Source organism: Silurus aristotelis, assembly GCF_946808225.1.
Source record: "Silurus aristotelis genome assembly, chromosome: 19".
In the NCBI taxonomy this organism is placed as follows: Eukaryota; Metazoa; Chordata; class Actinopteri; order Siluriformes; family Siluridae; genus Silurus; species Silurus aristotelis.
In genome coordinates this window covers 4,221,916-4,249,341 of record NC_139592.1, presented here as the reverse complement: position 1 = coordinate 4,249,341, position 27,426 = coordinate 4,221,916, and the positions used below count along the sequence as shown (strand labels likewise).

The 27,426-nt window shown below is 38.6% G+C and overlaps 1 protein-coding gene and 1 long non-coding RNA gene across 3 annotated transcripts in view; one reads left to right on the top strand and one right to left on the bottom strand.

Moving 5' to 3' along the window:
• dgkaa (diacylglycerol kinase, alpha a) overlaps positions 1-26,911 on the top strand; it is a 57,174-nt gene extending 30,263 nt beyond the window's left edge. For both annotated transcript variants that reach the window (XM_083520902.1, XM_083520903.1), the window contains exons 9-24: positions 183-300; positions 387-475; positions 2,678-2,788; positions 5,183-5,281; positions 5,465-5,542; positions 6,431-6,504; positions 8,939-9,013; positions 12,915-13,000; positions 13,311-13,400; positions 15,609-15,769; positions 16,954-17,018; positions 18,275-18,365; positions 19,572-19,749; positions 21,753-21,870; positions 23,282-23,342; positions 26,015-26,911. In XM_083520902.1, coding sequence (XP_083377028.1) covers positions 183-300; positions 387-475; positions 2,678-2,788; positions 5,183-5,281; positions 5,465-5,542; positions 6,431-6,504; positions 8,939-9,013; positions 12,915-13,000; positions 13,311-13,400; positions 15,609-15,769; positions 16,954-17,018; positions 18,275-18,365; positions 19,572-19,749; positions 21,753-21,870; positions 23,282-23,342; positions 26,015-26,095 — 1,575 coding nt within the window. In that variant the 3' untranslated portion in view covers positions 26,096-26,911. The remainder of the gene's footprint in view (positions 1-182; positions 301-386; positions 476-2,677; positions 2,789-5,182; positions 5,282-5,464; positions 5,543-6,430; positions 6,505-8,938; positions 9,014-12,914; positions 13,001-13,310; positions 13,401-15,608; positions 15,770-16,953; positions 17,019-18,274; positions 18,366-19,571; positions 19,750-21,752; positions 21,871-23,281; positions 23,343-26,014) is intronic.
• Positions 4,146-4,967, bottom strand: LOC310714968. Its single transcript, XR_014530199.1, has 2 exons — positions 4,577-4,967; positions 4,146-4,515 (listed from the first exon to the last, which is right to left on the bottom strand). It is a non-coding gene; the product is annotated as an uncharacterized lncRNA (long non-coding RNA).
• Positions 26,912-27,426: the final 515 nt, after the last annotated feature.

Below are 27,426 nucleotides of genomic sequence, written 5' to 3'. Positions count from 1 at the left end.
AAAACAGAAATTAGCTGGCATGTCTGGAGACCAGAAAGAGACAGTTTAGTGAGTGTAAAGCAGGTCATCAAGAATTAAAAGAAAATGAATGAATTAGTTCATTAAAAAAAAAATCTCTCGCTGGTTTGCAAGTGCCCCGTCATGGTCTTCACAACTTTTCCTCTCTCTCTTTCTTTCCTCAGATGACCCAGACGGACGGCCAGCACCTGTGGAGGATGAAGCATTTCAACAAGCCGACGTATTGCAACGTGTGTCAGAGCATGCTCCTGGGCCTGCGCAAACAGGGCCTCTGCTGCACATGTCAGTATCTCGCAGTCTCGCCTTTTCTCAGCTAATTCTGGTAAATAAAGCGTACATTTCATCATCGGCTCTCTGTTCCCCCGCAGGCTGCAGGTACACAGTCCACGGGCGCTGTGCCAACAGGAATCCGGCTCCATGCACTCGCACCTACGTCAAATCCAAGAAGGACGCTGGGGTAAGATTACTTGAACCTCTCGGTTGCTCTAGACTTGGTCATGTGGTCATGGTAAATCAGACAGCAGTTGAACATAGCGGTGTAGAAACATAATATCAGTGTGTGTGTATATGTATATATATGTGTGTGTATATATATATATATATATATATATATACACACACACCGTAATTTCCGGACTATTAAGCGCACACAAATATAAGCCGCACCCACTGAATTTGACAAAGATTTTGATTTTGAACATAAATAAGCCGCACCTGTCTATAAGTCGTACCTACACTGAAACTAATGAACTTTACACAGGCTTTAATAAAAGACAGTGTCTGTAACACGGCTTGTATCTAAACAGTAGCCTACCAAGAAAGCTATTGTTCACTGTCTTCCTCCTTCCTTTCACAACTATTTCTCTCGGGAGTTTATCTTTTGGCATCGTCATGCGTTTAAAAATCACCATCCGTGCTGTGCAGCTCAGAACACAGGTGAAGTGTGTTTTCATGCCCGGTTGTTTTCAGCGTGACGAATGAATCGCATTTCCTGTAGACAGTCCGAGTGAGCAGCAGGTCAAACGTCAGAGGAACATCATCCATATTTATGATGTGGTGCGGCCCGATTCAGTGGGAGCGCATCTGATTTAATATAAAGAATTTAATCGGTTCACCTGAACCCGTTCAGCAATTTCATTGGTCTAATGTTATGGGGTTCAGATTTTTGGCGGCTTGAAGTTTGTGAAACTGGGTAAAAAACAGGAAAAATCCACATATTAGCTGCTTCGTTGTTTAAGCCGCGGGGTTCAAAGCGTGGGGAAAAAGTAGTGGCTTATAGTCCGGAAAGATTTGGCAACCTGAAATTAAGTATAATAATACATAGTAATGTTAGCATTCTGGTGGAAGACTAGCATTAACCTGCTAGCATTAACCTGCATTAACCATAAGACTAGCATTAACTTGGTCTACTTTACACACCACCTGACAGTCGACAAACAACGACCCTTAAATTCTATTTAATTTGGTTTTGTTCATATAGCAGATTTAACAATAGACTTGTCCCAAATCATTGTCCATTCATTACATACATTTATTCTTATATACAATCAAAAATATGGAAATGTTTGTAATTGTTATACTGTTATTTTTCCCGTGAAAAATTTCACACAAAACTCAAAAATGAAATGGACAAAATTATTGGCACCTTGTCAAAATTGTAGCGTGTACTGTAACTGTACTGCTTTTTAAGCATGTGAAATCTGTATTTAGACACACCTGTGGCAAGTAACAGGTGTGGGCAATGTAGTAATCACACTTGCAACCAATTAAAATGAAGAAATGTTGACTTAACCTTTGTGTTGTGTGTCACACTGAAGATGGAGAAAAGAAAGAAGTGTAAAGAGTTGTCTGTGGATTTGAAAGTGAAAAGTCAATTTTCAGAGATCTTAATGTTCCTGTGTCTATTGTGCACAATATCATCAAGAGGTTTACAGCCCCTGGCACTGTAGCGAACCTCCCTGGATGTGGAAGGAAGAGCAAAATTAATGAAAAATTACAACGAATGATTGTTTGAATGGTGGATAAAGAACCCTGATTAACTTCCAAACAAATTCAAACTGATCTGCAGACACAGGGTGCAACAGTGTCAGCTCGCACTCTCCGTCACCATCTGAATGAAAAGGGTAGGAGACCCAGGAGGACACCACTGCGGACACAAAGGCATAAAAAAGCAAGAGCAAAAAGCAGCAATTTCAAGCTTTTGTTTTTTGTCAGACGGATCATATTACTCATTTTGCGTATATAAAACCGAAACGTTCAGAAACCACTAAGAAACGGGATTTTCCATGACACCACACTGACAGACAGACGCTACATTGTTAGAACGGGAACGTGGGTGGGAGATTCTCGTGACAACCAAGCATTTTTCCATCAGAAGAACGTGGGAAATCGAGGCAGATTTGATTTCCCAAACTCCTATACTTTGCAGAGTTCCACTGTTTTGCAGTGTTTGTTAGGACGACCGGGCGACTGCATTCCAGCAAAACATCACCACTTGTCTGCTCTTGTCTTTCCCGAAAGTCCACAATTTGATTTCTTTGTGTGTGTGTGTGTGTGTGTGTGTGTGTGTGTGTGTGTGTGTGTGTGTGTGTGTGTGTGTGTGTGTGTGTGTGTGTGTGTGTGTGTGTGTGTGTGTGTGTGTGTGTGTGTGTTCCCCCAGATTTCAACCCACGACTGGATAACTGGGAACTGTGAGTCCGGGAAGTGTGACAAATGTCAGAAGAAGATCAAAGGTGTGCATGGAAAAAGCTGTGTGTGGTGCCATGCTACGGTAAGAACAGTATGAAAAAGGAAAACCTGAGAAGGCTTCCTTTCTAACGACAACAATAGACTGACTGGTCTCCAATGAAAGTTCTTTCTTTCTGGCCGTTTTGAACCTGCAAGCAAACAAACAACTGCTGATGTTCAGATACTAAAGTAACCTACAGAACGCCACGCTCTCTTGTTTGCTCCATCGGTACAACGGTTCTCAGCTGTACAACACAACTGCAAAAGGGTTTTCTCATAATCAATTTGCTGTATGAAAAATGATTAACTTGAATTAGCAGCCATACCAGGAGATTGATGCATTCTTTAAAAATTATCATCATCTTGCAGCTGCTCCCATTAGGGGTCCCCACAGCGGATCATCCGTCTCCATACCCCCCCTGTCCTCTACATCTGCCTTTTTCAAACCAAGTAGCAGGTGAAGAAGAAAAGGGGTTATGGAGAGAGATGATCTGCTGACTGACTTTCTTTCTTTCTGAAAGAAATCTGACTAACTGTAATTGTTTGTGAAATGAATCAAAAAGTTTGTGAGTTGCATGAAAATGTGTTTTTTCTTTGGAAAGCCAATTCTCATTTTTAATGCTGTTCTCTATGCTACTGTTATTGAATCAAGCCAATATTCCTTTTCCTTAGATTCTATATGCATATATGCTTAACTGTATTGTTCTACTGAATCATGTTAGTATCTAGGTCATACACACTTTAGATCTGACTGTGTCACGTAGGCCTTGAGAGCAGGGTGATGAGCTCATAGAGAGAATCATTATGATTTCCAAATTTATATCTAGTCACTGTGAGTTTCTTCTTATTCAGCTTCATAACATGCATAACATAAATTCACCTGCACATTTCATAGCATCAGTCAAGCCCTATTTTACTCTATTATTAGTATCAGATTATTATTTTTTTGTACTTGGAGTAAATAGGTTACATGAGTTTTTAGATGTAGGCTAAATAGGGTTTAATTCAGTTAATTTTCTGATATCTAATAAGTTCAATACTAAAGATCCATGGCAGTTGTTTCGCTTTGAGTTTACATCTCAACCGCTAGATATGTAACAGTCTTCTTATCTCTCAACTTCAACACTGATAGGAAGAACTCGCCGGAAGTAATAGCAGTGTCTTGCGCTCACAGCGATTTGTTTTGTTTATGTGCGTTTTTTTGTTCAGACGGGAAAAAATTTAGAATGGTATTAAAAAGCTGAGAAGCATGTGCTGTCGGTGGTTGCACTTTGTACACACTTATAACCGGCGGGCTCAATATACACAAACTTAAAGTTAAAGCTGACTGCACTTGCGAGGGTTTAGGACATGCCTGTCTTATAGTCTTTCTTACCCTTTATTTTCTTTCCTCCGTAGGATTGTCACTTTTATATATAAAACACTGGTTAGTGCTCAGATCATGCTTTCGCTACTAGCCTAATGCTTATGGTGATAATAATAATACACTACAATAATAATCATCAACGACTATGCATATGTTAAAGAACCAAAAAAAAGGAAATATCATGTTTGGTACAAGCATACTAATTTCATGTATTGCAAAACACTGAGGTGTGAAACTGGCGCAGGTTTCATATTATGGGTTAGTTTAAGGGTTTAAGAAACGAAGTAAATGTAATTCGTTACTGTACTTAAGTAGCTTTTTCACGTATCCGAAGTTACTGAAGTGTTTTCATTTGGGGAGACTTTTACTTTAACTTCACTACATTTAATATACAAATTTCATACCTTTTACTCTTCATTTTGCAAAATCAGTCGTTCATTTTTTTATTATAAAAACCGGTCAAACGCGCTTTAAGTCATCAATCAGGGTCGAGCGCGCTCTGTTTTAATCTTGTTTTGCCGATTCGTGGTTTCTACTTATCACCAACATACAGTTCAGCATCATTTCAACAGCAAGCAAAACATTTAGAGAGAAATAACTGATGGAAGAAACCCCTGACTCGAACTCGCCACAACACGCTTGGCCTTGTTTACGTGCTTTTTTTTTTTAAGTAGTTTTCAAAAGAAGGATTTGGGTTTATGATAATTTTAATAGATATCAATCAGTGTTTGACTCATTAATTTCATTCTATTAAGAGAGTAACATTCGAGTCTTTTCACATAAACTGAGTTGATTAAGCAAAAGTCCTGTGACAAAAATGATAATAGGATTATTATATATATTATTATTATTGCACATTTGAGTGGTTTGTGTACTTTGTCCTAAAATTATATACTAATTTCTAAAATAAGAAATATCCCAATATATCGCAGTGTATCGCAACATATCGTATCGCAACCCCCAGATTTTTGCCAGTACACAGCCTTAGTTCTAGACAGAGTTTACTGAATGTCTTGCCTCAGGATTTCATGACAATATAAAGCTGATTTATTTAATTGCTTCCCGTTCCAGCGCCATAACGAATGCGCAAACCTGGAGCCCTTGGAGTGTAGCTGCGGCCCGCTGAAAGACCACATATTACCCCCATGGGCCATTTACCCCGTCATTAAGGTATCAGTAAATTATCACGTTTCATTGAATTCTCCATATCGCTTTTTTTTTTTTTATTAATATTATTATTTTAGCATTAGAAGTCGAAAAGTCTTGAATAGTGGTCTTGTTGCAGGACAGTTTAAAGTTTAACATACAACTTCGAATCTATTGTTTCCAATATTCTCTCTTTGGGCTCATTAGGAGAGGCAGAACTGTTTGAAAAACGGTGCAGCAGATGACACCGAGTACTACACTACACCTGATGGACAGGTACTGCAGGTGAGTTGCACTTCATTACGTTTTATAACCCTTCACCTTTCCACTGCTGAACATTTCAGGGTTCACGAAATTTGTATTTTCGTCTAAGAAATGAAGCGCTTGCTGTTCTAGAGGAATAACTAACGACAGATAGGGTGATGATGTTTGAGGCAGGGTTCCTAATACCACCCAGAAGTTCCTGAATCCCCCCCCCCCCAACATGTTCCAAAATGTTTTTCCCTTTTGTACCACTGCAATTCATAAACACTAGCTGTGTAATAAATAAAGAGCAATGCATCTGTGAATCAAATGCAGATATTGCTGTGATTTTATATTTCGAAGTGCACAAATTGTTTTCGGCTTTAGGCGTTTCTGCTACCGGTTGCCATAGTAACGTTTGTGGAGTAACAGGTGGAACTGTAAGTGTTTGGCAAAAAAAATTTTTGCATGTATTTAAACATATTTCGCGTCGCTGGACCAGCCCACATCTGTTGCTGCTTTTTTCACGTGAAGTTTGGCCTGTTTAAAAAACAAATTAGTCTCTGATTACTTTACCGCTATGATTCACTGTATGTGTTGAACGTCAATGGTGGACAAAAGTACACAAACCATACAGTATCTCACAAAAGTGAGTGCACCCCTCACATTTTAGCAACCGTTTTATTATATGTTCTCAAGGGACAATACTATAGAAATGAAACATATTTTAGATCAATATGCAGTTTGTATAGCAGTCGGATTTACTGTCCTCTAAAACGAACTTAGAGCCATTATTGTCTAAAAAAAACAAGAAGAAAGTGTATTTATTAGAGTAGGTGTGCATAAGTATGCAAAGATACGTAGTGCAAGTAAGGTACCAATATGTGTGTGTGCTATATATTTAGAGTTTGTGTGTCTGTCTTTATACAGGTAATTCCAATCCGTGACACTCATCCTCTTCTGGTGTTTGTGAACCCTAAAAGTGGAGGCAAACAGGGGGAGAGGTGAGACCACTCCTGACACCATCTCAAAACTTTCACAAGCCTTAAAATTGTATAACACTAAATGTTCGGTACGTACCCCGGTTTTTAAATCGCACTTCGGTTCATTTTGGTACAGTTCGGCGGAAAAAATGCAAAACCTAAAATTGCTTGTCTTTTTTTTTTTTTATTATCGCAGTTTCTTATTATTAACATTTGTGAACATCATCAATTTACATTTTCAAAACAATTTGAAATAAAATGCCTCCTTGGTTAAATCATTCACAACATTATATTTTATTTATAAAATCTAATATATAAAAATGTAATAATAAATTAAATACACGGTTTTATTATATTGATTATATTGAGTAATCGTTGAAATCAATATAATACAAATGAAATTTCCAAGTTTGCTTTGTTACAAAAAAAAATTCATATGAACTTATCAAATTTTCTTAAATGTCCTACTCAACTGTTCTACTTATTTCAGCATTCCTTCCATCCTTCTTTCATTCACTCCCTTGAAGTGTTGAGTTGTGAGGATTTTCTCGTTTAAAGAAAAATTCATGAAGCTGGACATAAAACGCAAAAGACTCCGTATCACTAGAATTAGCATAATATTAATATATTTGTGAGGGAACTCAGATTTATAGTAGGAATGAAAGATGGATCAGTTGCCTGAATGCCGTTTGAATTTGTCAGCAAATTAGGAACTTTGTGAACATTGTGACCATCGTGACCAGACCTAAAGGTGTCCAGATTACAGTGATAGACTTTAGTGGACTTTGCTATTCTAGAAACTACTAGAAGTCTGGAGTTTTGAGATTTTTAAGAAGACTGGATATATACATGGGAGCCAAAACATTTAGGGCTTTGCTTAGCTGTTTTTGTAATATGGTTGATGTGATATTTTTTTTAGGACAATTTGCTGTCTAAAAATAACTTTTTTTTTTTACTGTTGAACTAGTAGTTACACTACATCCTTTAAAATGCAGGTTGAAATGCTGGAGCTTCTGTGTACTGGTTTTTGGGCCGATGAGCAAAATCTCTGTCTTATCAGAATTTATATATGTATATGTATATTGTGAAAAGCAGAGGTCCTAGAACTGAACCTTGTGGCACCCCATAATTTACTTGTACTACCCTGGATAGCTCTCCATTTAAGTCTACAAAATGGTGACGTTCAGACAGGTAGGATCTAAACCAGCTTAATGCCTGTCCCTGAATGCCGATGTAATTTTGTAAGCGATCTAGGAGAAGGTTATGATCTATAGTGTTGAATGCAGCACTAAGAAAAACTAACAGAGGGATGTAGCCTTGCTCTGAAGCTAAAACCAGGTCATTAGTGATTTTAACTAGACATACTAACTAACATAGCAGTTTTTGTGGTATGATGGGGCCTAAAACCCGACTGAAACTCTTCAAAAATATTGTTCTCTTGTAAGTAGGAACAAACTGGGCAAACACAATCTTTTCTAAAATCTTAGACATAAATGGGAGATTTGAAATAAGTCTAAGGTTCGAACTCATGAAGTTCAACATCATAGACCATCATAGCCACTTCCTAATGAAAGCTACCACTTGAAGCATATTGTGTTTAGTTCTCATTAATTAAAGGCTGTTTGTGAAAATCCCAGTTTCTGATATATACTCAAATACAGCACCAATCCTCAAGCGAAAGTCACCAAGATTACATTGTTCCCCATTCTGGTGTGTGGCGCGAATTGCAAACAAACAGGATTTGATGCACAGCAGCCACACATTTTGCTTACAGGATAATCACAGTGCTTCTATCAAAGTGGTCGCAGGGTGTTTCTTTACCTCGTAGCTCCAGCGAAAAACTAATCAAACTTGAGACGTCGAACGTGTCACGGCTGACAGGTGGAAAATGTAAATGTTCAGTGTAAATGTAAATTGCATTTTGGCCACACTATTACTTTCACCTGTCCATTTGCATTTTGTTTTGCGGTCAGGTGTCAATTGGAAAAGCAGAAGCGCAACACGAGGAGCATCTAACGAGTATGGCTCTGAAACCTGACGCCATGTTTCGTTTATAATGAAACAGTGAGGGATCTTAGTCCTAAAAGAAAAAGGGTTTGCGATATGGAATTATACTTCCTGAGGGAGAAGGCTGAATGTTTTTAGAATGAGATGCAAATATTTCAGGGGAAAAGCTTAGATTAGAAATCCTTAGGGTTCAGTCCAGCCACTGTGGCACACGCAATGAGTGTAGAATTGAGTTTAGATTAAAGAAAAAAATTTCTACATTCTTTGTCATGATAAAATTGATTGAATTTTATTATTGAATTAATTTTTTATTTATAAAAAAGTCTTTTTTTTTTTTTTTTTTTTTTGGTATTTTATACACAGTTCACCAGTGGAAATCGTTTCATCCAATAAAACATTGTAATGATTAAAAACTCATAAAGGGCACTTTTTGTTGTTTGTTTTACAGAGTTTTACGCAAGTTTCAGTACTTGTTAAACCCGCGACAGGTTTATAACCTCTCCAATGGTGGACCAGGACCAGGGTAAGACTTTTCCTTCTCCATGAGAGAAAATGTTTAAATTCGGTTCTTTTTCTTTATTTTTATATTCTGTTTGTCTGTCTACCTATCGATCTATATTCATCTATCTACACTATATGTACAAAAGGATTAGGACCAGACATCACCAGATATTTGTGGTTGTTTCTCAAACTTTTGCCACAAACATGTGGAGGCACACAAATCTGTAGGATGTCTTTGAATGTAGTAGCATTCAATTCTTCCTTCACTTGAACTAGGAGACCCAAACCACAAAGCAAGCTCTATTAAGAAATGGTTTACATGAGGTGAAGTTGAAGATCTTGAGTGGGCTGCTATAGAACTCTGACCTCAACCCTACTGAAAACCTTTGGAATGAATTGGAAAGTGACTCACTCCAGGCCTCCTCACCTACAACATCTGTCTAGTTAATTCCCTTTTTCAGGTGAACTGAAAAGTTTGTTGTTCCATATGTGCTTATAAACAACACAGTCTTAATGAAATATGACCTGCTGTCCATACAATGGACAACCTTCAAATCTGATACTATAAGTTTTTTATTTTTTTCTCAAACTCTTGGTATCAAGAATTTTTAAGACTTTCCCATGATATGATATGACCTGCTGTCCTATCATAGATATGACCTGCTGTCCATACCTCCTTCATTATTTTTATAGCTTCAAATCTGATACTATAAGTTTTTTATTTTTTTCTCAAACTCTTGGTATCAAGAATTTTTAAGACTTTCCCAGTTTACAAGAGAGTACTTTATTTATCTACGTTTACACACTATCACCTTCAAAATAGTCCACTTGAACAGCAATACAGCGCTCCCAATGTTCCTGCCACGTCTGGAATGTGTCCTGGAAGTCTTCTTTTTGAAGCCTTCACTTTCTGAGATCTCCGCATTGGTATTAAATACGGTGACCTTCTTGCCAGATCTTCATTTTCGGGAAGAGGGCGAAGACCGCAGAAGCCACATCTGGCCAGTAGGGTGCGTGCGGACTTGTGAATTGTTCCCCGACGATCTTTATGCACGAGTTGCTGAACGGTTTTGACTTTTTCAGAGGTCGAAGGTCTTCCTGATCTCTCGTCGTCTTTCAGCAAAGCTCTTAAAGCGCGCATGCCGCTCGAAACACCTTCCAACGACTCGCCATACACGTCAAACGTCTCCGTGGCAGATTTGGCCAGTTTCATGCAGGATTTTACGTTTGCGTTTTTCTTCTAACTCGCTGTCCGTGATAAAACCGGAGACGTGGTAATGCACGTAGTCCCACCTGAAATTCTCGGGTAATTTAGCGCTAATTCGAAGATCTCCTACAGATACCCATACCTGCTTCTACACATCTATGTGATATACGTCACATAGCTGCTTGTTGAATTTACCAGCATGGTAATGGGGAAAAGACCTCATAATCATAATAGCTACATCTATTTAAATTATTTCTTTATTCATTTTTGTTTTTGATTAAATTGGGTTGTGATATTGATTAAAATGTTCTATAAATTCATGCTTCGTTCATTTGAATATTTGTAAACAACGGCTTATATTTTTGTTTTCAGATTCTAAAATAAAACGCCGGCTTGTTGTAAATAAAAAAAAAAATAGATTAAATCAAATTAATGGCAAAATATTTTTTTTAATATTGATTTAATTAAGTAATTGATTAAATTGCCACAAATTAAATTGCTGGAATACAATTAAATAAATGGATTAAATTTTTAAGATTCATTCTCAAAGCTGTACATAAAACGCAAACAAATCCATGATGTTTGACTGTCATAAAAAACGCTGACAATGACAGGACGTCATCGACATGCGCGTTTCTCACGTGCGCAGTTCAAATAGTGTTTCAGTTCCAGAAACACTGCGCTCAAAGTGCGAGGCGGAGACTACACAGACTTGCTATCTGCCCCATATTATGTTTGTGAGGGAACTCAGATTTCAACGATGTTCCGAATGTAAAAGAAGAATCGGTACACGTGCATCGTACTGAAAGCTCTGTAACGAAATGGTTTGGTACGATCAAGTGTATTGTGTACGTTCTCCTTTACACCCCTAATTATTATTTATTTAATTTCTTGAAGAAAACAAGGTGTTTTTCTACATTCTGACAGCCTGTTGTGGAAAGTCTGTATTGTTTGACGTCAGTAGGAATGCCAGCGATTTCCACTTCAATCCTCCTCAGCAGTGGTTGCAGGACGTGTGCGATTCACTTGGCTTTTAAGATGTTTCCACAGATAGAAATCGCAGACACGGAGATCCGGGGATCTCGGCAACCATGAAAAGTCACCGTTGCAATAGATTGTTGGACGAAGTGGCTCATGTTGGAACCACATGTTTTTTAATATTCAGATGTGTGAAGTTTTGCAACATCCGCACAAAAAAAGGTTCAAGCAAAGTAACATACAGTGTAACAGCGGTTGTTAATTTTTAAAGAAGTAACCGCCTGTGAAACCCTGTGATGATAATATACCATACTGTAACCTTAGTGCTGAGTGATGGATGTAGGCGAAGCTCAAAATTGTCATCAATTTTGACAAATTGAATCTAAATCAAAATCTAAACTCCAGTGATCATGATATTTCTCACTCTCTAGTGTTTGTATTGTTGTATTCGTGATTTATAATCACACTCTTGGTTCCACCCACATAAGGATGGGTTAACTACACACAATTCACTTATTGGAATTTTTGTTCTATAATTCTTACATTCTGTAAAGCTGCTATGAGACAATGTCCATTCTGAAAAGCGGAATAGAAATAAAATTTAATTGAATTCAACTCTTTGCACGATTCGTCAACCCGAATGTATCGACGATGCGTGTCGCGGAATGAGGCGGCGAGGGCTCCGCCCTCACAACGGCAGCTCGAATAGACAAAATATTCTCTGGTGGGCCGTTCCATCGCCACCTGGGGACTTCGTGGAAATTGCGCACCAGTGTTGTAATCGGACAATAACGACGTCCTAACTGGTAATAACGCTAAAATTCCCTTGGTGACAACAATTCACAGTATCGTCATTCTTATAAAAGGTTTTACAGCGAAAAAGCCGGACCAAATTTTAAAGTATTTTTACGTGAGATGCTAATAAAAGTGCAGACACAGGGATTTCTCGGTGCAGTATTTCGTAAAGAGGAACCGCTGGAAATGCAGGAGGAAGTGCAAGCGGTGGCAGATATAAAACATACTGACGCAGAACAAACCAGCTCACTGCAGATTTTTCTACCAGAAAAAGAAAGCGAACGAACTATTTTTAAACCTTTATCGAGTTAAAGGGGTCACCAGTCTAAAACCGAGTATCTTTCATTTTCAGTTGTGACGTTTTGCAAGATCGGTCAAGCTCATCAAGTTGAACGTTGCATACAGGGAAGCGTTCCAGAACGCCGACCAGATACGACACAAGACTACTAAAAGAACAAATACAAAAACTTTGAGAAAATGGTGTAGCTGCCGGTCTCATTTCCACCAATCAGGACATTGGATTAGCTCCTCGCAGTTTGGTTCCATAGATAATTTTGCAAGATGTAGCCATGAGGAGCTGAGCCAGATATTAAAATAACACTCGGATCTTCTTTAGCTTAAGATAACAATATTATTCGCAAAAATTTAGTTTCCATGAATGACCATTGTACAATGCCACCACTCTATTTAGCCTAAATAGGGGAACCCTAAAGGGGTTCTATTGTATTTTGGCCTATTTCTGATAACCGTCTTGTTTTGGTCTGATCTATACAGAGTTCTCGACCTGTTTCCCTTAAAATGTCCCTTCTTGAATTTTCCTTTTTCTTCATGGGCAGTCTGTTGTGTTTTCTCCTAGTTTGTAGATTTTGGGTGTAATCAATAAATTTACATTTCATTGAATTAATAAATATCTGGCTGATTTTAATATTTTTTTTCTCACCAGCTTGAGCTTCTTCAGGGATCTTCAGGATTACAGAATATTAGTGTGTGGAGGTGACGGGACCGTTGGCTGGATCCTTGACGCCATAGGTTAGAAATAAACATACCGTATACTCCTTTAAAAAAATAAAAAATCTAGACATGTCCACTAGATGGCACAATCCTATTCCCAGTCTGTAGTTGTATTATGTTCTGCTTGGTGGTGGTGTAAATTCTTGGGCAGTCTGCATTAAAAAAAAAATTGAAGGTGGCGCTTTCACTCATTTCTTCAGTTTGTAATCACTAATATAATCATCCCCTTTTGCAAAAAAAAAATCAGAAGGTAAAGCGCTAAATATATAGCTAATCACTATTAAAGTGTAGCAGCCCTTTATGAAATAATCTTTTTTTTATTTTGTAGATAAGGCCAACCTGCCAGTGCGCCCCCCGGTGGGCGTGCTTCCTCTCGGCACAGGAAACGACCTTGCACGATGTCTGCGTTGGGGAGGAGGTAAGAACACCATCTCGTCAAATAAGAGAACTACATCAGCATTAACAAGTAAATTACTCTTGTAGCTCGAGATGGCTGAGAGTTCACTTTTTATGTTCTTTCAAACTGAGAATATGTCATTTGACGTCTGCATATGCAAGGAACGTGATGAGAACCGAGGCTCCCTGTTTTTTTGCATGGCATCATGGGATTTATTTAATGGAGCGACTTCCTGCTCAGAGCTGAACTGGACTGATTGAGACAGTAAAGAAAGTAACACGTGACATAATTGGTCACTTAATACACAGTATACAGTAGAGGGATCTCCATAACTAAGACCGATGTGATTCACATTTCGATGCATAGCCAACAATAGGATACATATGAAGCAGCTACCGATACGATTCACCCCTGTTATGATGCAGTGCGATCCAATTTCGATTCGATTTAACACAATGCAATTCAATGCAATATGATGCAATTGAAAAAAATATGATGCTATGCCATAAGGTACAAATAGTTCACTTTTATTTCTTAAAAAAATAAGAGAGAAAAAATTATAAACAAAAAAACAGATGTTTTTGTTCAGGTACCAGGAGGACGCAGCTCTACCTCTGCCATGGTAATCCATATTCTATGTGACTCTCAGGACACTTTTGGGTCTCCGTAGTGTGGTGATATGTCATATTCATGCGCTTGAGAAACAGTTTAGCGAAAAGAAATCTATCTTCATATCGAAATAATCAATGTATAGCAAATAATATATATATATAGTATCTCACAAAAGTGAGTACACCCCTCACACTAGGTCCACTTGTCAGTGCTCAGACCAGACGCCGCACACTGTAACAAGCCGGTTGGCAAAGAATAGCCTTTATTTGTCACATATACTTTAGAAAACCGTGAAATTCTTTCTTCGCACATCCCAGCTTGCTCGGAAGCTAGGGTCAGAGCGCAGGGTCAGCCATGATAGGGCGCCCCTGGAGCCTTGCTCAAGGGCCCAAGAGTGGCATCTTAGCGATACAGGGGCTTAAACTCCTGACCTTCTGATCAGAAATCCAGCACCTTAATCACTGAGCTACCACTCTCCCATGGTTTGCATGGCCACCATCCCAGAAGGAAGCCACTTCTAAAGCTGCTCAGAAGAAAGCCCACAAACAGTTTGCTAAAGAAAACCTATCCAAGTGCATAAATTAGTGAAACCATGTCCTGTGGTCTGATGACACTGAGATATACTGGTTTGGCTCAGATGTTTCCAGCATTTGTGGTGATGTCCTAGTAAGTAGTACCAAGAAAATTGTGTCTTGCCTACAGTCAAGCATGGTGGTGGTAGCATCATGGTCTGGGGCTGCATGAGTGCTGCTGGTACTGGGGAGCTGCGGTTCATTGAGGGGAAACTGTTTTAGAATGTCACAGTTCATGTTGGAATCCATGTTTCCCTCAATGATGAACTCTCTTTTTCAACATAATAACGACCCCAAATACACCCCCAAGATGCCTTGCTGAGGAAGGTGAAGGTGATTGAGTGGTCAAGTATGTCTCCAGACGTTAACGCTGTTGAACACCTGTGGGACGTCCTTAAGCGGAAGGTGGTGAAGCACCATGTGTCTAACATTCACCAGCTCTGTGATGTCATTATGGAGAAATGGAAGAGGTTTCCAGCAACAACCTGTGCAGCTCTGGTGAATTCCATACCCAGGAGGATTAAGGCAGTGATAGAGAACACAGTGCTCAAACAAAATATTCACACTTTTGACAGTTTTGACATGTTCACTTGGGGTGTACTCACTTTTGTTGCCAGTTATTTAGACAATAATTGGCTGTATGTTAAGTTCTTTTTAGAAGACAGTAAATCTGTACTGTATGCAAACTGCACGTTGACTACTCTAAAATATATTCAAGTTTCATTTCTATAGTATTGTCCCTTCAGAACATATAATAAAATGGTTGTTGAAATGTGAGGGGTGTACTCTTTTTTTTTTTTTTTTTTTGTGAATTACTGCATCAGTAGTTTTTTACCGATGCAAATACGTCAAAAAGGATGCATTGTGATACTGGTGGCAACTTGTATCCTATGGCACACCTATAATCGATGCATCACATCGCTGACTTATATGCCGATGCACCGATCCGAATTGCTGACTCTTACCATCCCTGGTACACAGTAGTGGAATGAATGTCAGTGTATTGAATATCAGCACAAGGATTAATTGCGGTGTGTACGTGCAGGTTATGACGGCGTGGACCTGACCCGTATCCTGAAGGAGCTGGAGTTCAGCGCTCCGGTGATGATGGACCGCTGGAGTGTGGAGGTGGTGATGGAAGACAGTCAGGAGAAAGGAGACCCCGTGCCTTACGAGATCATCAATAACTACTTCTCCATCGGCGTGGTGAGCGAGAGAATCCCTATCTATCCACTTATTCACCCATTATCTATCTATCTATCTATCTATCTATCTATCTATCTATCTATCTATCTATCTATCTATCTATCTATCTATCTATCTATCTATCTATCTATCTATCTATCTATCTATCTATCAACTTATTCACCCATTCTCTGTCTGTCTGTCTGTCTGTCTGTCTGTCTGTCTGTCTGTCTGTCTGTCTGTCTGTCTGTCTGTCTGTCTGTCTATCTATCTATCTATCTATCTATCTATCTATCTATCTATCTATCTATCAACTTATTCACCCATTCTCTGTCTGTCTGTCTGTCTGTCTGTCTGTCTGTCTGTCTGTCTGTCTGTCTGTCTGTCTGTCTGTCTGTCTATCTATCTATCTATCTATCTATCTATCTATCTATCTATCTATCTATCTATCTATCTATCTATCTATCTATCTATCAACTTATTCACCCATTCTCTGTCTGTCTGTCTGTCTGTCTGTCTGTCTGTCTGTCTGTCTGTCTGTCCGTTCGTCTTTCTTGAAAAATGTATTAAGTCAGGGAAACATTCATTATGAAAGGAGGAGGCTATACTCCCATTAAAACTGTTCATGGCATTCCTAAATGCACAGCACGACAATGAAGTCAAAACATGTTAGATGTTAACGTATCAATTAGGTCTGCATTTAATTGCAGGATTATGATTTGTAGTATTTAGAGCTGAGAAACTAAGAATTAAAAATCCTCAGTATTCCTCTCCAGGGTTTTCATTCGTTTCATTAATGAATATTCAAATCAGTAATGTACTCTATAAGCCTTTGGGATATTGTGATTTGTGGTGACAGTACACGCATGGAACAGGTTGAGACGAGCCTTGAGAGGTGGAGGTACACGCTGGAGAGGCAATTAAATCCGTCCGTCTGGAAATATTTGTAACAGAAGTAACATTTGGTGTCCTGATGATTTTAATTGAAAACACCAGAATTACTTTAAAACATTTACAAGAATATTTAGTCTTCATGCTCCATGTTGAGTTTGGTTTCACTAATAATTAACATACATTTGTTTAAAGCATCAATATTTGTCCGTTTTGATTCGAGTATTAAAAACTTGAAAAGTATTAATTTAAGGTACATTTATAAAAAATGTGCAATTAAGTTGCCATTAAATGTATTTTTTATTTTTTTGCAGGATGCGTCGATTGCTCACCGGTTTCATACCATGCGTGAAAAACATCCACAGAAATTCAACAGCAGGTGGGATTGTACTCAAATTCTGCTCGATTCCCTTTTAAAAATGATTAATTCCGAAATGACTCTTCATTTGGTGTGGTGAAAAATGTGACCTGACCTGCTTCCAATGGTTCAAAGCTGAAGCCTTGCTATAAATTTCTCTCTGGGATGAAGAAATGATTGATCTATCATTCTAAAATGATAATCTTGTTATAATAACAGATAATATCACGACACTGCAGTAAATCAGATCATTAATCTTTCATTACTGATTGTCATTGTTCGGAAAATAAGTGATATTTTTTTATAACAGCAGCTCTGACTCTAGACTTTAGAAATTCAAGATCACAGGTTTGCAAAATCTGATTTAACGTTTCTGATGCAACAGTTCGTTTGCCGAGATTTGTATCTTAACTTGCGTTAATGATTTCTTGGCGATCCTGTAACGTTATAGGAGTCTCTAGTGTCAGTTGTAACTGTGGGCTTATTGACATGAGCAAACTTTTTAATAAGTAAAAAAAATTGCATGCATTGGGAAGTTGTGTCTAAGACGAATAAAAACAGTCAGCTTGAGGGTGGTAACATCAGTCCACCCCTGTTTTTGAGTATTTTCCTGTAACAGCATGTCCTTATGTGTTGCACAATTCATGTCTTTATTTAGATTTTCATTTATTTTTGTTCATCTGCCAGATGCTTTTTTGAAAAGCAACTTATAGTTGAGGAATACAAGTGATTGGTCATGTTTGGAAGTGGTAGCTCTGTGGGTAAAATTAGATAGATAGATAGATAGATAGATAGATAGATAGATAGATAGATAGATAGATAGATAGATAGATAGATAGATAGATAGATAGATAGATAGATAGATAGACAGACAGACAGACAGACAGACAGACAGACAGACAGACAGACAGACAGACAGACAGACAGACAGAATGGTGGCTATATAGACAGACAGGTCTGTCTGTCTGTTTGTCTGTTTATATAGCCACCAATTAGACTATTTCTATGTCAGTCACATAGCAAGCGCCGAAATTCTGCACCTGAACTGCCCTTCCTTCTCAATTAATATAATAATACATATAAATATAAATTTCATCTAATGTTTCAGTTTAGTTTACAGCCTTCCCTGCCAGGATGCAGCATGATGTACTGGGTACTGAGGTAATGAGGTACTAATAGCGCTGCATGCTGTTAAGAGTGTGAACTGCACGACCCGTTACTTCTCAACGTGTTTCAATGGCTTCTGTTCATATGTAAACGTCACTGTTTGTTTTTAGAATGAAGAACAAGCTGTGGTACTTTGAGTTTGCCACCTCGGAGACGATCTCAGCGTCCTGTAAGAAACTCAAGGAGTGCCTCACTATAGAGGTAAGGCTGAGACCTTATTAATAGAAATGCACTTCTTTGAAAATACACAAAGTTTGTGGACACATGACCATAACATTTGATGTGCTTTTTAAACATTCCACATTTACTCCCCATTTGCTGTATTAATTAACCGCCACTCTTTTGGGAAGATGTTCCACTCAATTTTAAAGTGTATTTGTGAAGCTTTGTGTGAGATTCAATTATCCACAAGGAGTGTTAGTAAGTCAGGTACTGATGTAGGTGATGTGAGGAGGCCTGGTGTGCAGTCAGCATTCACATTCATCCCAAAGGTGTTCATTAGGGTTTGAGATCTATAGCATAAGATCTTTCACTCCTCCCGATGTAAAGACTATCTTCATGGAGCTGGATTTGTGCACAGGGGCATTGTCATGCTGGAACAGGTTTGGGTCTCCTAGTTCAAGTAAAGGGAAAATGTAATGCACACCCAAAGGCATCCTATCAGAGGTCAACTGATTACTTTTGCCTTTTGATTGATGGAACTATCGGCTATCGTCAAAAATCTACCGATAGTTTTTCCGGGTTGCAGTATACCGTGCAAGAGCAGCCTCTAGAGGTGAATCACTGACACCATGTGCTGTTTATTTGAAGTGTCTTTTTTTTAAATTAATTTTGGAAGTTTTTATTTATTTGGAGTGTTACATTTTGTTTCAGTTTGAATGCACCTCTTTTATTTTCCTCATTATTTATTAATAATTTAGCACATTTGAGTGTTATTTTTATTTATTTTTTTATCCAGTATCCATATTGGTTGATTAATCGGTTATCGGCAAGTACGATCCAACCTAGCAATCGGTGTCAGTAAAATCCAGTATCGGCATCCTGTAGAATTGTGTGCCTCCAACATTTTGGGAAGAACCACATATGGCTGAAAAAGTCAAGTCAAGTCCCAATAGATTGGTCCGAATACTTTATGCATGTTTAGTATGCAGTATGTCCTACTCAGGATTGTGTATTTAGTTTATTTAGTATATACCTTTTATCTGGATATGCAGTGCTTGCACACCTTTAACAATCATTTAGACACATACAGTATTTACCTTGAGGTTATAAAATATTTACTCTGAAACCTTCCCAGTTAAGGAAAGCAAACTAAATACAAATGATCTCTTGAACATACCAGTCAATAGTTATAAGTGGTTGTTTATATATTAATACTTTTTTCGTAACTACTTCTCTCCCACACAGTGTTGTGGCATTCCCCTGGACCTCAGTAACCTTTCCCTGGAAGGCATCGCTGTCCTCAACATTCCCAGCATGCATGGTGGCTCGAACTTGTGGGGCGAAGCCAAAAAGAGCGACCGGACGAGCCAGGATTTGCCCGAGGTTATCGTAGATCCTGAAGACCTTAAAGTTAGCCCTCAAGGTAGAACATTTTATTTTTGTTTTCAGTGTTTCTACTCAGACTGTCCGTAAACATGGAGGCCAACGTACCGTATCACTGCAGTTACTATCAATTACTATTTTTTAATCATGCGTTTAAAATCGTATCTTTTTTCAGCGTTCTTGTTTAAAACAATCTCCCAAGAAAATACATCTGAAAATCAAGTTCATGCTGAATTGTACGGTCAATTGACCTATTCAGCTCAACACAACCAAGATGGTGGAAGACATAATACTGCAACTTTTGTGCTTCCGACAAGTTAATGTCACTTTGTACAACCTTCAAATTATATATATTTTTTTCTAAGGGACAAATTTTCACTCGCAACTGCATCAATCTAAAGAGACAGAAGTGCAGCCAAAGCTACCTGAAGTGTTATGCAGTACGAGAGCATCTATTATAGGAAGATAATGAACAGGCTGGTGATGGTGGTGATGTAAAGCAGGAGAAAATAATTTTCCTGAGGATCGTCGCACGTCATACTTTTTTAGCCGTCAACCGTAAACTGCATTTTTTTTATTTCTATTTCAAATGAATGACAGAAACTGAGGGAATTTCCTGAAAAACTGACAATGGAGACTATTTCCTATAAGGATAAATATACCCTGTGTCATTTACTATGAAGTCTCATGTATATCAGAGCTTCTGTTATAGAAATCAAAACTTTCTGACCAATCAGATTAAAGAATTGAATATGGCTGTGATGTAGTAGAAAGGACATTATTGCATTATACACGATATGCACTGGAATTTTGTTTTTCTCCCTTATGCTAAAATTGTAATTTTCCCAGTATGTCTTATTAGCCAGTTTTTTCGGTTTTAATCAGGAGGATGTTCTAATAAATATTTTTTCAAAGATATTGAGGAGCTGAGTAAGCCATGATTAATAAGTCTGGCACACGTCATTTTATCTTTGATGGGTAAAGTGATTCTTATTGAAATTCAAAACTGACCCTTGGCCACATACAAAATACATATATATACAGTGGAACCCGGTTATCTCACCCTCGGTTACCTCGACAACCCTATTAAGTCGACGTTTTTGAGGTGGAACCGCCAAATTCTCGCTTTTTCTCAGCATTTTTTATCGGTTATGTCGACTTTTTTTATGTCGCCGAAAAATTTGCCATTTAACGTCGGTTATCTCGGTGCAGCCGCAGAAGAACTCGCGGAAGTGGCGGAAAAATCAAACCTTACAGCTGCTCCAGATGTTGTATTGTATACTGGTGAATCTCTGCTGTTAGTTAGTGCACATATGCCTTTTGTTGTTAAATGTTATGCGATGAACGAGAGGCGAAAGCCGCGCTTGGCCGAACGTGGGATGAGCAGCAAAAGCCGGGGGGGGAGAGTGCCGATGGGAAGACACGTACCGGGATACGCATGCGCGATAACAACGACCGCCGTGAACCAACATATACCAACAATAACGGACAGTGAGAGTGTGGAAGTTTAAATAGGAGCTGGTGATGAAGATAAACGAGCACCATATGTGCGCAATTGAAGCCGGGAGCTTCAGAGAAAGCGGCCGAGAAAACACCTGACACGCTGAAGGGGGCTGAAGGGGGCGTGGCAGGTGGATTCCTGACAGATAAACATGTACTGTATGTGTTTTTATAACATGACTTCATCAAACAAATCGCAGCAACGCTGCTGTGTAAAAAACCCTCAAAAAACACGTGCATGCACATTCTCATTTATTAAATCATGTACATAAAGAAATTTCAAGCACGTTAATATACTGCCGCCATTTTGATTTTCGTTTATCTCGATCATCGGTTACCTCCATGCTTTTTGGCGACCCCCTAGGACATCGACATAACCGGGTTCCACTGTGTATGTATATATATAAATATATATATATATATATATATATATATATATATATATATGTATATATATATATATTGCCAAGGGTCAGTTCTGAATCTCAATAAGGAATGATTATGAATCAGGCACCGTGATCATCAATGTTTATGTGCCTTTAGACATGAGTGATAAGCGTCTGGAGGTGGTGGGTCTGGAAGGAGCCATGGAAATGGGACAAATCTACACAGGGCTCAAGAGTGCTGTCCGGCTCGCCAAGACCTCCCAGATCACCATTAGGTCAGCCATCACACACGCACACACACACACACACACACACACACACAAACACACACACACACACACACAGTAAAGAAATTGTAGATAGTAAAGAAATATTTGTTCTTTATTATTGTGCTTAGGTGCATTTTAAGTATTCATACCTAGAGTTAAATAAGACGCTGTGGCAGGAGCACAAGCGTAAGCTCACGGTGCTGGTGAGAGACTGTTTAGCGTAACGATTCTCTTCAACTGTAGAAAACTCTCTCCTTATTATCACTACTTTAACTTTTCATACTGAAGTTTGTGTTTGTATTTATGGAATATATTACTGGAGTCCTGTGTATAGGAGTATGTCCACTACTAACACACACACACACACACACACAGACATGCACACAGGTGTCTAGTACACACTAAAATGGCACAACATTTAAAAGATTCTTCCATATCAGGTTTACGTTTCCACACACTTACAGTAAAACAGTGTTATTATGCCATGAAGACTCATCCTTTTCAAATCTGTTCTCCAAAGTGAATAAAAAGATTATATACTGTATATGTCATAATTATAAAAATATAGTATGTGGAGTACAAAAGTAAATGTAGTAGTGTAGATATCTTTCTGTGTATTGGCTGATGGCTTCGGGATGTAGTGATGCAAAAAAGAAATCTGGTTCAGAGCAATTGTAGTGAATATTATGAGGATGACGTAAGAGTCTGAGTCCCTCTGTAACGATGTAGCATTACGACAAAGAAATAAACCCCGGTCTCGCACTGATGAAGCAAGAAACATTGCCATATGATCGTCATGTGATCCTGCAATTCCAAAATGGCTGACTGTTTAGGATATCGTTTTATTTACAGCCGAGTTTTGCCGTGAAGTTCGTAACCATCACATTTAGAAAATAAATAAATAAAAGAAGAATGTTGAGAGTGAAGCCACCAGGAAGGAGGAAAAGAGGAAGGCCAAGGAGGAGGTTTATGGATGTGGTAAGGGAGGACATGCAGGTAGTGGGTTTGAAAGAGGCAGATGTAGAGGACAGGAGGGTATGGAGACAGAGGATCTGCTGTGGCGCCCCCTAATGGGAGAACCCGAAAGAAATAGAAGATATATATATATATATATATATATATATATATATATATATATATATATATATATATATATATATATAATATTATTTTATTTGTATTTTACTTTATGTTGTGGCACATGTTGTGACATGTCCAGGATGTGGACACCCTGAAGGTTGGTGTCAGCTTCACCCCCACCTTCTTCATCTACATATAATGGATAGTCGTTAGTTCACACTTTTAGATGGTGCTGTTTTTTTTTGTCATGCGTAGATTCATTTAGAGAAGAATAAAAGACTGTTGTCTCCTATAATTACATTTGAATTGTATTTGAAATTGTGTTGTTTGCTGACAGGACAAAGAAGCCTATGCCCATGCAGATCGACGGAGAGCCGTGGATGCAGCCGCCGTGTACTGTAAGTGTGCAGTAGCTTTTAATTGCTCATTATACTTGTTAATGTCTTTGTATAAACCGAAGGGACTATAAAGTAAAGAGTCTATAAACCACAGCGCAATCAATGTGATAAATCTGCTTTTCTATGCTTAAGTGTCCTTTTAGAGGGGTGTGTACATGGACCTGGGGGTATTTAAATATTCACGGGATGACTCACAGTTTTTTTTTTTTTTTTTGCAAAGTAAACAAAACTTTCTTTTACATCCAAGTTTGTACAGTTGGGGTCAAAAGTTTACGTACGCCCTGCAAAATCTGCCAAATTTAATAACGATTGAACGATCGCATTTTATTGACTTATGCCCCCGAATAACCCTTTTCAGATGTTAATATATATACACACATGTATGTTGTTACCTTGGATGATCCCGGCTGTATTAGGGTTTTGGGCTGTTTATATTTCCATCGTTTGCTTTGAGCTGCACATTCTTTATAAGACAAATTTTCTAGGAGTTGCATATTTGTGTTTCAGTATCAGAAAGAGCATTTACAAGGGTTTTTACAAGGAATTTGTTTTGGTGAAGGAAGCTTCAAGTTGCACATATTTTTATAAAAGATAAACACAATAATAAAAAAGAAAAATAACACACAAAAAATAGCATCTTTTGCATGTTTCAGCCCTTTCGAACCGCAGCTACGTGATTTTGAGACGCATGTTTTTTTACACTTGGGACAGCTGAGGGACTTGTACATTTAATTCTAATGATTATGTAAGGTGTAAATATTTACTGATTCTCAGTAAGAGCCTGGTAAAAGATATTTGCATGTTTCACAGAAGACGAAATCATTTAAAACGATTTAAATCCGATTATCTCATGCAAATAATAAAACCTGTTCCCAGAAGAGTGCAAAGAGCAAATAGGGAATAAATGTTGAATGGGATGCTCTGGAAGCACATTACAATCTTATGGCCAGGTGTCTGCAAACATGTATGTATGTATATACAGTGAGGAAAATAAGTATTTGAACACCCTGCTATTTTGCAAGTTCTCCCACTTAGAAATCATGGAGGGGTCTGAAATTGTCATCGTAGGTGCATGTCCACTGTGAGAGACATAATCTAAAAAATAAAATCCAGAAATCACAATGTATGATTTTTAAACTATTTATTTGTATGATACAGCTGCAAATAAGTATTTGAACACCTGAGAAAGTCAATGTTAATATTTGGTACAGTAGCCTTTGTTTGCAATTACAGAGGTCAAACGTTTCCTGTAGTTTTTCACCAGGTTTGCACACACTGCAGGAGGGATTTTGGCCCACTCCTCCACACAGATCTTCTCTAGATCAGTCAGGTTTCTGGCCTGTCGCTGAGAAACACAGAGTTTGAGCTCCCTCCAAAGATTCTCTATTGGGTTTAGGTCTGGAGACTGGCTAGGCCACGCCAGAACCTTGATATGATTCTTACAGAGCCACTCCTTGGTTATCCTGGCTGTGTGCTTCGGGTCATTGTCATGTTGGAAGACCCAGCCTTGACCCATCTTCAATGCTCTAACTGAGGGAAGGAGGTTGTTCCCCAAAATCTCGCAATACATGGCCCTGGTCATCCTCTCCTTAATACAGTGCAGTCGCCCTGTCCCATGTGCAGAAAAACACCCCCAAAGCATGATGCTACCACCCCAATGCTTCACAGTAGGGATGGTGTTCTTCGAATGGTACTCATCATTCTTCTTCCTCCAAACACGTTTTGTGGAATTATGACCCAAAAGTTCTATTTTGGTCTCATCTGACCACATGACTTTCTCCCATGACTCCTCTGGATCATCCAAATGGTCATTGGCAAACTTAAGACGTGCCTGGACATGTGCTGGTTTAAGCAGGGGAACCTTCCGTGCCATGCATGATTTCAAACCATGACGTCTTAGTGTATTACCAACAGTAACCTTGGAAACGGTGGTCCCAGCTCTTTTCAGGTCATTGACCAGCTCCTCCCGTGTAGTTCTGGGCTGATTTCTCACCTTCCTTAGGATCATTGAGACCCCACGAGGTGAGATCTTGCATGGAACCCCAGTCCGAGGGAGATTGACGGTCATGTTTAGCTTCTTCCATTTTCTAATGATTGCTCCAACAGTGGACCTTTTTTCACCAAGCTGCTTGGCAATTTCCCCGTAGCCCTTTCCAGCCTTGTGGAGGTGTACAATTTTGTCTCTAGTGTCTTTGGACAGCTCTTTGGTCTTGGCCATGTTAGTAGTTGGATTCTTACTAATTGTATGGGGTGGACAGGTGTCTTTATGCAGCTAACGACCTCAAACAGGTGCATCTAATTTAGAATAATAAATGTAGTGGAGGTGGACATTTTAAAGGCAGACTAACAGGTCTTTGAGGGTCAGAATTCTAGCTGATAGACAGGTGTTCAAATACTTATTTGCAGCTGTATCATACAAATAAATAGTTTAAAAATCATATATTGTGATTTCTGGATTTTTTTTTTTTAGATTATGTCCCTCACAGTGGACATGCACCTACGATGACAATTTCAGACCCGTCCATGATTTCTAAGTGGGAGAACTTGCAAAATAGCAGGGTGTTCAAATACTTATTTTCCTCACTGTATGTATGTATGTATGTAAATTATACTAAATGTCTTCTTGATCAGTGTTCTGAAGTCATATTTTTTTTTTCTCTCTCTCTCCTTAGATTAATATCACACACAAGAACCAAGCCTGTATGCTGATGGCTCCTCAAGCCAAATCCTCCGGCTTTTTCAACCTGAAGTAGTGTCTGTGCCTGCGTTCGCCTCTGCGCCTGCATCTGTATCAGCAACCTGACGTGTATATGTGGTCCATATATAGCAATTTATATTTATATATGGATGCTGAAAACAATGTGGCCAAACTGTATGTGTGTGTGTGTGTGTGTGTATATATCGAAAAGGATAATATACATAGAATATGATGCTTCGTTTCTTATTTTAAACCCTTACTGTTCAAACTTTCATTTACCTCAGTGGTGCATCAAGAACGCAGTGTTAATTGAACTTGATCCCCGTACGTCGTGCCGTTTCAGTCGTCCTTCACAGTAACCGGAAGGTCAAGATCACAGCGGATATACATTACGGCTTTGGTTTTTGTTTTTTGGTCTGCTTAAATCTTCTTCTTCTAAAAATACTAATCGCTATTAACATCAAGGTATAAACTGGCTGTGTTAGGTGTTAGGCCTTAGGGATTAGAGCAAATATCTGAGCATGCGAAGATTGCCAAAGCAGCCTGTGATCGTCTTTACACCCACAGTTTGAGGTGTAGTATTTAGATAACACAATCTCTTCGAGCTGATCATCTGATTATACGATTTAGTACGTTATAACAGCTTGTCATGTTCAAGTTTATAACTTAACTGTGTTGATGCATGTCTTAAAAACATAGATCTTAATCCTGCAAACACACACATGCTTAAAAAAAAGTAGATTGTGAGAAGTCACATGCCTTTTAAGAGTTGATGTCATTCTGCCATTTTCTCCTGCTTATTTCTTGAGAATGTAGAGCTTTCAGATTACTGCCTGTAAAGATGACTGAATAAATGGCACAAAATGTGTAATGCGTTTTTTTTCTTGCATTTTAAGGATTTTTTTTGTGAAATAGATTAGCATGAAAGTGTATTTCATTCTCTTGCACACTAGATGGCACTGTTTCTATTCGACAATCACACTCCGAATCAGAGTAGACTTCTATTTATTCTGTTATTCATTGATACATTATTTGGACAAAAGTATTGGGACACCTGAATTTTCCAGCCATATGTGGTTCTTCCCCAAACTGTTGGAGGTATACAATTGTATAGAATGTCTCCTGTTCCAGCATGACAATGACCCTGTGCACAGTGCCAGCTCCATGAAGATATGCTTTAAATGGCCTGGTGTGGAAGATCTACTGCTATAGAGCTCTGACATCAACCCTATTGAACACTTTTGGGGTGAATGTAAATGCTGACTGAACCCCAGCCCTCCTCACCTCACCAATCACTACCTGACTTAGCTATCACTTTGTAGATGAATGAATCTCACACAAATCTCTACAAACACATTCTGAAGTCTAGTAAAACATTTTCCCAGA